The 12,776-nt window shown below is 44.6% G+C and overlaps 1 protein-coding gene across 1 annotated transcript in view; it reads left to right on the plus strand.

Annotated features, from left to right (window-relative positions):
* The window catches only part of PKP2 (plakophilin 2), a 74,149-nt gene that overhangs the window by 40,731 nt on the left and 20,642 nt on the right, over positions 1-12,776 (plus strand). The window contains exon 6 of the mRNA XM_075940244.1: positions 1,256-1,433. Coding sequence (XP_075796359.1) covers positions 1,256-1,433 — 178 coding nt within the window. The remainder of the gene's footprint in view (positions 1-1,255; positions 1,434-12,776) is intronic.

Raw genomic sequence — 12,776 nt, forward strand, 5'->3', positions numbered from 1 at the left:
TTATACTGGTACGTACTCACAGGCCCACATGTGACAGGGTAGTTCTCTTTGCAATATCAGGCTATAGCTTCCAATGCTGCTTCTAAAAAATGAAAAGCAGTGCATCCAAAGAGCCATATACTCCACCCATAAAAGTCCATGGGAGTTGAGTGCAACTATAAGATATTAGGAGGCATTGGACCAGTTTCTCAGCTAACATGAATGGACCTAGTACCTGTGTTGTTAGCATTGGTGCTATGCCAATTTACACCAAGAGCTCCTTTGTCTATATACAGAACAAACTAGATTCTCAGTACCTTTTATTTGCTTTTTTTCTCCATTTCCTTTGAGAGTAAATATGTGAATCAGTAGTTTCCTGTTAATTTTTTGCCTGTGTAAAAAAACCTTGAATTCATTATCCCTTTCTGGGCTTTAGATCCCCACCATGTGATTCAGATCCTTCTGTCTTTCTCCTTTTACATACTATTTGCATTGTGTTACAGTAGCTCCATAGTTGGGGAGGGAGCCTATCACTCAGTTGATCTGTGTGTTTGGTTACATTATGGAACTCTTTTTTTTTTTTTTTTAAGAATTTGTTTACCCTTTACCTTTTTATGGCATTCTGAAATGTATATAATGAGAGAGCAAGAAAGATGAATAAACCTACCAGCCCAAAAACACGTAGTCACTTCTGTTAACATTTCAGCCCCTGAGGCACTTTTTACCTGCTTGTGCTACTGTCTGAAACAGTAAATGCCAGATGGAGTTCTTTGATCATTGTTCCCCACTAGCTACTTATGTCTCCTGATTTTTTGCATTGCCTTTCATGAATTTCAAATAAAATTGATTTCAGTCGTTTGCCAGTCCACTCAGAATGAAAAGCTGTGATTTGTTAGCATAGTAAGATCAGCAGTGCAATATTTGTCCAGTGAAGCAGTATTAAATGAATCATTAAACATCTGACATGCTCAGTTAAAATTCCTGGTTAAATTTAAACACATGCACTACAATATCATAGATCACGGTGCCTTTCCTTCGGTGCACGATACACTACCCTGCCAACACTGCAGAGTCTGGGAATTTGTGCTATCAGTTCCATCATATTGATGCATTAGAGCTAGTATAACTGAGGATAGCGGAGTTTGAGCCTTCCTTTAAAAGTTACCAAATTTTCACTTCTGTTCCACAGCCCATTCAAGTCAATGAGTGTCATTAGTTTCAATGGGTTTGGCCTCGTGAATTGATTTCTTGTTGCCATTTATTTTGGCTATTCTAGGTTTGCTGTGGAACTTGTCCTCCAATGACCAGCTGAAGACCCTGCTGACCCGAGACACTCTGGAGCCACTGACCGAGACCATTCTTATCCCCTACTCCGGTTGGCCAGATAGAGATTACCCAAAATCGAGTATTGTATCTGACCCTGATATCTTCTACAATGCCACAGGATGCCTGAGGTGAGCATCTATAAATAAATGCTACTGATGATAAATGTGTCTGAACACTCTGACCCCTGCATCCTTCCAAGCACAGAGGGAAATGTCTTGTTTTCAGGCTGACACGTTGGTCATATTTTGAAATGCCAAACTAGTGTGCAGCCAAACAGCTGCTGTTGAGTATAATACAAACAGCTTTATTTGTAGAATTCTGACAACCCTTTCCAAAGAATGCTGCACAGGCTACAACATTTCATTAGCAATAACCAGTAATCTAGTGTCGTTTTACCAGCCTTATTCGAGTAGCCACATTGAAGTGAAGCAGGAACTATTGCTGTGGCTTGCAGAGTTGAGCCCTAAATATACATTATAATATTAAAGGCCATTTAAAAAATCATAGGTGCACCATGACTAAGTCTGTGCAGGGGAGGGGAGAATCATTTAGTCCAATACAAGACAATTGTTTGGAAGAAAAAAACTGCAAAAAAACTTTTCCAGGCAGTTTTGAAAAGTGTAGAGAAAGGAATAAAGAAGAATATCCAGCAAAAGTGGTCTTGCAAACCCAGGCCACAGCAGCAAAGTTTTCTCCCCTACTGGTCTAAACTGTGGTTGATGAAAGGTAGTAATTATCTCCATCAGGAAGGGATGTCAGAGCACATGTACCTCATCCACAGAAGTACTGCCTCTGACACAGCTAACACATCACTTGCAGAATCAATCCCTGTTTAACTTTGTTTAGCATAATTTATAGGAACAGCGAAGTTCTCATTCAAATACCTAAGCACTGTACACTTGGGTGTCTCACAAAACCATGTCTGCTTTTTTGCTGTCTCCCTCCCATACGCACCCAAAATACTTAACATACTTGCACTTTACTCAGATATATATCAGTACTCCTGGATAGCTGGGTGGGTTTAGGATTGCAATTAATGAAGCATTGCTATTTGGAAAAGGAATATTGCAATGTCTAGTGATGTCTATGGAGCATAAAAGTTAAACCAACAGGATGGTTTAGTAATTTTTCATTGTGCTAGAATGAAATATTGTTATGGTAAGTACTTATAATTTGTAATAAAGTGTCCTTAAGACAAGTTTCCTTGTATGTATGTAATAAGCATTCAAGTGTCTGATATATTAATTCCTTGATTAGAAAGTACAGGTTGAATCTCTTTGGTCCAGCACCCTCAAGACCTGACCTGTGCCAAAACTGAGATCTTGCCGGACCACAGGAGGTTATGATTATCTATCAGCATTACCAATGCTTCCATTGCTTATTGGGCTCTTAGAAGACATTTAGGAGTAAATTAGAGCTAAATAACAGCACAGAACAGTAGGAGCCAGGTCTAGTGCCTGTAATTAAACTTTATGGGACCACGGGCAACTTGGCCACACCCATGAAAAATGGATATTTGGCTAACTAAAATCATTCCTGACCATGGATGTTGCTGGACTAGAGTACACTGGACTAGAGAGGTTCAGCCAGTAGCTTCTAATAAAGGTGAAACAGAATTGTATTGTGGCATGGATAGCTACATTGGGGTAGTTTCTTAAGATACTGTAAACAAGGCAGAAGGCTGCCTGTTATATTGATTTCATTATAGTGGAGGCATTTTCTGAAATTCTGGGTTTGCTGATAGCTCCCAGGCAAGACTTTATAGATGCCAGGCAATGTGGTCACATTTATAATTAATGAAGCTGAACATATGAAAAAAAATGATTTATGCAGTCTTTGTAGAAGGGGTTCCAGGTACATGAGCAATTCAAGAGCTTCTACAGAATTTGCTCCTCTGCCTCCCCAGCTGTGGTGGTAACACTGTGAAGGTGAAGGATTTCAGGTACGCAACTGAATTATTTATGGTCTTCAGAGCTGACCAAAATAATTATATTCCATGCTGCTATGTTGCACCTGCTTGAGTGAGACTGGATTCTGGGGGTCCACACACACAGAGCCCACTGAAAAGAATCACCATAGGTAACAATTGAATTTGAGAACTCAGCAACAAGGCACTTAGGTTCTGATCTTTTACTAAGTAAAAGGGGCCTTTCAGTGGATTTTAAGGAGCCAGACTCATTGAAGAACCAGATGAGTGATTTACAAACTGCTCAGCTTGGGATTGTGAAATAGACATTATTCAGTTATAGTAATTTTACATCAAACATATTCACTGATAAATGTTGTAGCACTGGCTTTTTACTTGTTACTGACAACATGGATGAGATGCCAAATTAGTCTGTGAAAGGCCTAAGTTGTGTTAGACTTGCAGATTAAAACTGGACAGTCAGTGACAGTCAGTTGTATTCCCCTCTCTCCTTTCAGTCTGCAGCGTATGTATTTCTTTAAGTCTGGTATGTGATGCGCTGAGATTCATCTCGATGGTGGAGACTTTAAAGACATGTTTCCTCATCTGTAGTTGAAAATAATAATCGGATTGCTGATTTGTAGATTTCCTTTGGGATACTATCAGGTGATCATTAAAGAATATATTTAATTTGTACTCTCTTCTTTGGAGCCCCTCACTATGATATCTGAGGATTGCACACACATTACTGAATATATCTGCACAGCATCCCATGAGGTAGGGAAATCTCTCCATTTTACAGCAGGAGAGTCTGAGGTACAGAGGTTAAGTAGTGTGATATGCCCACATTCCACAGGAAGACAACAGAAGAGTCAGTAGTAGACCCTACTCTTCCCTGGTCAGTATCTTAACTTATAAGACTCTCATTTTTATCAGCAGTGTGAGAAAGTCCTTATACTTTACCTGCAAAAGTCACTTTAATTATTTCAATCCTCAAGTTGCCATTTTTGATTTTGCAACATCAGCAGGATGACAGTGTTATCCTAAAACTCTGAGGGAGTTTTTCGAAACTTTCAGTTTTCTGAAATGACACAAAAGTGGTGGGTACTTCAGAGAAAGGTTATATGACTGCTTTATGCCTTCCTTCCATTAGACCTGATCAATACCCAGTGAATGCCTGTTAACTTCACTAGATATTCAATTTGCCCATTGGACATTGAAACCTGAATGGAAACCACCAATGGAATGGCTATTTTTGTTTCTACACAGCAAATAAAATACACTAAAATTTATATTGTGGAAGCATTTGTGGGCTCCAGCTGAGACTGAGGATCTGTTATGCAAACACATAGTAAAGGGTAGTCACTGGCCTGAGGACATTAGTCTAAATATACAAAACAGAGAAAGGGTGAAAGGGGACAGCGATGGGAAGAGAGTTGTTCAAGGTCATACAGAAGGTGAGGAGCAGAGCTGGAAACCGAACCAAGGTCTCTGGACTCCCAGTCCATAGCCGTAGGACTTAGTAATGTGTAAAGGTTGTAGTGGTACAATCTCTAAGACAATGCAAGAGGGTAGCTGACACTTATTTTTGTTTAAGCTTATTTCTGTTTAGTTAGTTTGATTAGAAGCTGACTTAAGCAAATGTGGCAAAAGCAACTTTTAAACTGAAGTATGAGTGTCCACGTACCTCTTTCCATCAGTTTAAATATATTGGTTATACAATCACATTTTACGTTAAACCAGTGCAACTGTCTCATGTTGACAAGTCTCTGGTCTCTGCTCCCCATTCCCTTGTTATGATTTTGGACAGGTGCACTATACTCGCAAGAACTAAACACAAATGTGAGCACAGGAGATTTGTGGTTTTGCTAATAGGTCCAAGAAGGCATTCAGTAGATCAATGATTGCAAATAATTAAAAGATAATAATTTGAAAAGAGCATAGCTGTAGTTTTGGACATGCCTCAGTGAGAGTCCTTAGAGCTGAACATGAAATTTATAGCTTGCAAAGCTGTCCTGTTTCAGCATGCAGAGGTGTTTTTTGTCAACACATTTTCTATGGTTTGGGCATAGAGAGCTCCTTTAGTGGAGTAGTTACATATAAATTGCATAAACCACTGCTGCCCCTCAAAAGGTATTGAATAAGCCATTCTCCCTTGTCAAACATTATGATTTTACAATGCACACATAGTGGAGGTTAAAACAGACAAATGTTCAACAATGAAGATTCTGTTCCCAAAGGAGCACTGCAAGGCCACAAATATCCTAACTACTAATTAATTTTGCTTCTAAGGAATAATTAATCAGTGCATAAGGCAGGACACTTTATTTATTTGATGGATTATAAAACCAAACATAGACAAACTACTTGGTATAAATTTTTGTGTCCTAGTTAATGTCTACCATCAGATACGATATGTGGAATTAAAGATAACCCTGGCATCTATGAACGTGCCAAAGTTTTATGTGTGTACAAAGAAATAGACCTGTTAGTTGTGCCCCTTTACAGCGGGCATCTGTCATTTTAGGTTTCTTTAGTTAAGTACTTACATATATGTCCTAGAACAGCCATTTACTAGTCAGTCAGATGAAGAGGCACAAAATTATTCCGAGTGCTGGCAGGGAGCTAGTCTTACAAAGCTTATAGTGGTGACTACGTCTTGAGATGTGCTTAGTAAAAAATTTAAAATGACAATGGGTGAACTGTTTTGGATCAAATATAAATGGATGTTGAGTCAAACTCATCCTTGGGAGTTCAGAGGAATTACAAAACCTGTTAAAATAGTCAAAAGAATTTTAAAAATTCTTTTTGTTTGCACTCTTCTGCCCTTCCCGTTTTTATGCAGTGAATGAAATACCATGATAAGATGTATTTCTCACCAAAATGAAATCACGAAGTACTGGAGAACTGATGAATAAGGCTGATCTGTCAGGTTATGCAACCCAGTTAGTGGGAACAAGAAAAGACTCAGATAAGATTTAGGAACCACTCCAAGCAAAGTCTTATAAAATTATCCATTTTCAATAAAGAAGAAAGAGAAATGGTCTGATTTCTTTTTCTCTCATACTTTAATGCTGTTGTTCCACAGGCTACAGTGAAATTACCCCTGCTGTGTAGCTGTAGTAAACATGAGAGAATCTGGCTCTAAGGAGACTAAAATCCAAAAGAATGCTACAGAAAAGTGATCCAGTGAAAAACAGGGCACAGAAAGTGCTTCGCTGGCAAATAATTTGTTTTAATGTCTATACAGTGCCAGAATATAAATCTGTAATTAGTTCTTCCTTTTGTAATAATTGCCATGTTTGTTGCTCATGTTGTTAAAGTCTGTAGCCTGCAGCCTTATTGCAGCATGAAAGCCTTACTTTGAAGTTTAGAAATTATATGTGGTGTATTTATTGTGCTAACGGTGAACAGCAAAGCTGCTTCTTTGATTGCTCATGTACATTCCAATATGCTTGTGTGCATGCTGCATGCACAATCATCAGAAGATTTTTCCCTAGTGGGGTCCATTGGGTCACCTGTACCGCCCTCTGTGGTGATGCCTCACGGCTTCGCATATATACCCCTGCCGACCTGACTCCCACTTCAGTTCCTTCTTTCCACCAGTGAGGATCGATCCTTCTAACACTTGCTTTGCAAGTAGTTAGTCCCTAGTGTAGCATTTCTTTGTTATTTTTGTTGTGTAGATTAGTAGTTCTTCAAGTTAATTAGTTAGTTTTGGGGGGGTTGGTCCCCCTTCTATTGTTTCTGCCCCAGGTTACAAGCAGTGTGCGAAGTGTGGCAAGCATATGCCCTGAGAGGATCCTCACACCACCTGCTTTGACGTGTCGAGGTGAGATCACCTGCCAGTTAAGTGTAGTATCTGTAGCCGGTGTAAGCCGCAAACCGAAAACAAGAGGGCCAGCTGCTTAAACTGATCCTTATGGAGTCAGCACGTAGGCCTCAGCAAGCCACTTCAGTGCACGAGACTTTGGTGCTGTGTCCTGAAGAGTGGCATTAGCAACATTCCCCGGTGTAGAAGACGATGTCCTCCAATTCGTTCCCTGGTGCTGTAAAAAGAGGAGATACAGAGATCGATCCTCCTCCAGGAGGTTGAGTAAGGTCCCAGAAGCAGCCTACAACATGCCCAGCTTACCAGGGATGAGTGCTTCAGTCCCAGCACCATTGACTCTGAGCCCAAGAGGAGATCCATTGAGTCCCGTGTCGGTTGACTCCCCAGTGCCAGTGGAAATGAGGGAGGACTTCAATCTTCTCACCATGCTGGGCATATTTGAGGCAGCCTGAGACATCATGGAGCTCACAGTGACGGCAACACTTGGGCTACATCACATTCCCTCAGTGGCACCAGCAGCTCGTATACTGGCACCAGTTTCAATGGCATCAATGGCACTGCCACTGGCACCCGTGCCTGTGGCACCAGGTGCATCCAAGCACCTCACCAGTCACTCCGGCGATGACTTTAGCCCCGCCACCTGTCCCGGCACTAGTGTCCTCTTCGGCATCGCGGCTCCATGAGAAGCCACCGTCACTGAGTGTCCTTGCCCACTCGGTACCACTCTGTGGCACTGTCATCTGCTCCTCTGTGGTTAGTGTCAGAGTATGCTTTGGGGTTGGAGGCAGAGTCCTTTGTGTCCTAGAGCTCGCAGTATCGAGCCCATTCACATCACCATTTCTGGCCCCAGCACCCGGAGGCCCTGGCAATACAGATGCAGGCCTGACCTCCGCCATGTCAGGTGCCATTTTAATGGCCCTTTAAGACCCTGTAGTCCTTATCAACAAGGCAAGCACCCAGGGTCCACCCTCTCAGGCCACATCGGTGGCACCTTCCACTCAGGCACCACCTTCTGCATCATTGGTGGTCCCAGCCCCACCTCCTATGCAGGACTCTAAGGTGCAGAAGGCACAGGCTCTAGTGATGGCCCAACTGGCAACTCCCCTTCCCAACCCTCAGCTGGCAGGGGATGGCCATGGAGATCAGGTGGAACAGGTAGAGCCGGTTCCCCCGCTAGCTTCTTCCTCGTCATCCCCCAACAAAGTAGTGGTGGGTACTTCCCTGTCACTTCCCCCTGTGGACTCTAGGGCCCACCAGGTCTGCTCAGTCACGTGGCCCCTGGCACAGCAGGTGGTTGAAGAGTCCAGTCCCATCATGGATGTTCTTTCACCCGAGGATCCAGCAAGGGTGGTCCTGCCTCTCACATCAATCCATTTGACCGCAAAGGTTCTATGTGAGGCACAAAGTAACACCTCTCCTCCCCCTTCGCAATTGAAGGGGTATGAACACTTCTATGCCCACCCTCAGCTGGGCTCGCTGGTGGTAGAATCAGTTAACCACTGGGAACATCAAGGACAGCCTGGTCCAGCCCCAAAATATAAGGACACCAAAATGTTTGACATTTTTGGGTGCAAGGTCTATTTGACTAGGGTGCTTCAACTGTGGTCTCAAACTAGCAGGCACTCCTCAGTCAATATGCTGTCAACTCCTGGAATGCCCCCTCCAAGTTCCAGAAGTTTCTCTCCTCAGATGCCCAGCAGGGGTTCTTTGCATGGCTGCAGAAAGGCTGCACAGTCACCAAGACAGCCCTGCAGGTGGGCTTTGATTCTTTGGATTTGGCAGCATTCACGATGGCCACAGCATCGTGATGCGGCGAAACTCCTGGCTGCAGATGTCCAGCCTCTAGGTGGAGATGCAGTGCACTATCCAGGACCTGCCATTTGATGAGTCAAGCCTGTTTGACAAAAAGACTGACTTCTGCCTGTGTAACCACCAGTGGGGGAATTTGAACCTGGGATCTCTGGAGTTTAGTATAGGAGCCGCTACAGCTTGCGCTATAAAGCCAACTAGCTCTCAGCTTAGGCTGTAGAGCTCCCTTGTTCTTATCTCTTGCTGTAGCTAGTGTAGGTGCCACTACATGGGACAATGAACCACACTACGGCTATGTCTACACTCGCGGCTTCTTGCGCAAGTAATATGCAAATGAGGCTAAGCGTGGAATATCGCCGAGCCTCATTTGCATACCTAATGAGCCACCATTTTTTTCAGAAGAGGCTCTTGCGCAAGGAGTGTCTACACTGCCCCTTCTTGCACAAGAAAAACCCTTTTGCGCAATGCCGTTCTTCCTGAAAAGTAATAGGTGTAATGGCATTACGCAAGACGGTTTTTCTTGCGCAAGAAGGGGCAGTGTAGACGCTCCTTCTTGCGCAAGAGCCTCTTCTGAAAAAAATGGTGGCTCATTAGGTATGCAAATGAGGCTCGGCGATATTCCACGCTTAGCCTCATTTGCATATTACTTGTGCAAGAAGCCGCGAGTGTAGACATAGCCTAGGTGTGTGGTTTACACCTGCACAGTCTCAAGGATTCCTGGGTTACCTTGAAATCCTTGGGTATTCACACCCCGGCTCCTTAGAACCACTGCACCAACTGTTGTGATTTTACCTTGGGCCACCCAGACAAGACTAGGGGTACCATAAGTGCCACCGTAAAACAGAAGGGGACCTCATTGTCCCTGCTCCAAGCAAGAGCAGGGTTCTTCCAAGCAACAGCCAGGGCCCAAGCCTAACTTTTGAGGGTGTGCTCAAGGGCGAAACACCAGAACCTATTCCAGATCTGTCACCTCCCATTAGGAATCATCTGTTCCACTTCCATTGTGTGTGGGTCCAGATTACCTCAGACCGCTGGGTCCGGAGCATGGTGGGAGTGGTATATTCTATCCAATTCTGTACCCTCCCCTCTTCTTGCCCCCCTTATCCATCCCTCTTCAGGAACCCCTGTCACAATCAGCTCCTTTATCCAGTAGGTGGGATTGCTCCTCATTGTGGGGATGATAGAAAAGGTGCCATAGGATTTCAGGGACAGTGGGGTTTACTCCTGGTACTTCCATATCCCAAAGGCCAAGGGTGGGCGGGGTCTCCTCTCCATACTGGATCTCAGAAACCTGAACATATTCATACAAAAGCTCAAAGTTTCCCACGGTGCCCCTGACCTCTAAATTCCCTTGCTGGATCTGGAGGACTGGTACAGCTACCTCAATCTCACGGACGCATACTTCCATATCTGCATTGTCCTGGCCCACCGCCATTTCCTCCATTTGGGGTTTTGTGTGAACCAGCAATACCTTTTCAAAGTGCTCCCCTTCAGGCTAGCCACAGCACTTTGGGTATTCACAAAGTGCATGGCAGTGGTGATTGCATTCCTGCACAGGAACTTGGGTCCAGGTCTTCCTTTCCCTGGACGACTGGCTCATCAAGGCGGTCATGGGAGCAGGAGCTCAGGCATGTGGAACTGATCAAGGCCACATTTTACCGATTGGGCCTAATCCTCAGTGTGCCACAATCCACACTCATATCCATGCAAAGAATCAAGTTACTTGGGGCCCTTCTCAACTCTACCTGGGTGACCTCTTCCCTACCCGATTCTCAGTTCCAGACCGTGGTGGGCCTCCTCTCCACACTGTAGCACTGCCTGACTGTGACGACCCTGCAGTCTCTTGATTAGTGAACGCAGCCCTACGTAGTGTGTGGGGGTGCAGGGTTCTGTTTGTGGGCCCACAGCCAGAGATCCCTCTGGCAATGGACTCCTTGAATACAAGGTGGGGACACACCTATCTGAGCTGCGCATGCAAGGTCTCTAGTTTCATATGGAAATGAAGTTGCATATCAGTGTCCGGGAACTCAGAGCAGTCTGAATCACTTTCCAAGCATTTCTAGCTTGCCTGCAGAGCAAGTGTGTCATGGTGCTGACAGACAACACCACAGGGATGTTTTATATCAACAAACAGGGTGGTGCTCGTTCTTCTCCCCTGGGATGCTATCGCTCTGTGGGTCCTTTGCAGTGCTCGTGACATTCACCTGCAAGCCTCATCCCTTCCAGGCATGCCGAACAACCTCGCAGATTGCCTCAGTCGGTCTTTTCAATCCCACAAGTGGTTCCTCCAAGTGGATGTTGCCCTCTACATCTTCCAAGAGCAGGCTCATCCCCAGGTGGACCTGTTTGTGACCTGCCTAAACAAGAAGTGCCCATGATTTTGCTCCTTTTAGGACCACAGCTGGGGGTCTCTAGCAGATGCGTTCCACCTATTGTGGACTTAGCAGTACCTCTGCACCTGTGCTGTTGATACCCAGAATCCTCCTCAAAATTCAATGGGACAAAGCAGTGGTCATACTTGTAGTGCCCGCCTGGCTGAGACAGCCCTGGTTCACCATGCTGCTATCCCTGTTGGTGGCTAGGTCTCTGGTTCCACACCTATTGATGTAGGAGTGCAGCAAGCTGGAGTAGCTCCACCTTACAGCATGGAAACTCCATGATTAAACTGCCTCAAGTTTCAGTGCTCGGTCTCAGTCAGGCCAAGTGGAAGAGTTTCTCCATGTGGTGTCTTGATATGGTACGCTGCCCAGCTGGCCACGGTTCCCCTGTTTCTGGACTTCCCCCTTCACTTAAAACACCAAGGGCTGGCTGTCTCTCCCATCAAAGTACACCTGGCAGCTATTTCAGCTTTCCAGCCAAGTTTGGGGATGAAATCCCTCTTTGGGGACCCAGTGGTGGGTCATTTCCTTAAAGGTTTGGATAAACTCTATCTTCAGATTAAGAACTTGGATTTGGTGAAGAACTTGGATTTCCCCCTCATTCGAGCCCCTGGATTACCTGCTCTCTAGCCTACTCCTCATACAAGGTGGCCTTTCTGGTGGCTATTACTTCTGCCAGATGGCACTAAACCGTTCCACAGGTCAACACAGCTCTTAATCTCCATTGCGCACCACATGAAGGGCCTCCTGATTCCATCACTGTGCCTGTCATCCTGGATCAAGCTGTGCTATGACCTGGCCAAGGTGCCAGCTCCGCCTATCACAGCACATTCTACTCGGTTCGGGTGCAAGCCTCAATGACAGCCTTCTAGCACAAGTTCCATTTTAGGACATACACACCTTCACGACTCATTGCGCCCTCCCCCCCGCAGTCCCGGAATGATGCAACATTCAGCAGAGCTGTTTTGCACTCAGCACTAAGTTGAAGTCTGACCCCTCCTCTGTCCAAACTGCTGGTAAGTCACATATTGGAATGCACATGAAAAATCACTCAGTTGGTCCTGGCTAGGAGAGACTCACTGTGCTGTCCTTAGCAGGGAGCTGCCACTGTAGTGGAGGGAGAAGTGCCCCTCCCCAGCCAGGCTGCTTATAAAGCAGCTGCGTGGCTGTGTTGCCATACAACTTAGAGGGAATCTTGGTCGGAGGGGCATAAAGGTTAAACTGATTTCCATATGCTTTGCTTTAGAATGTTAAAATAGTGGCAATGTTTACACCTATGCATGTGATCTGAGTAATTGTGGGTTGTGATTTTAGAAGACTTTCCAGATCTCTTACTGTGATATTTGTGATCCCCTTGCAATCATTTGCTCCTTTTTTTTGTTTGTTTGTTTTTTAATGCAAATAGTGCGGGTCATGCAGCTAAACATTAGAAAGATCAGGCATGTTTTAATGGCTGCCAGACACTGAGCTTCAGAAACTCGGTGGAATTATTTGTATCCAAAAGAACCTTTGGCACTGTGTCCTGAAGAGGCAGAGTTAGGTAAAT

The sequence above is a fragment of the Pelodiscus sinensis genome, chromosome 1 (assembly GCF_049634645.1).
Source record: "Pelodiscus sinensis isolate JC-2024 chromosome 1, ASM4963464v1, whole genome shotgun sequence".
NCBI classification, from domain to species: Eukaryota; Metazoa; Chordata; order Testudines; family Trionychidae; genus Pelodiscus; species Pelodiscus sinensis.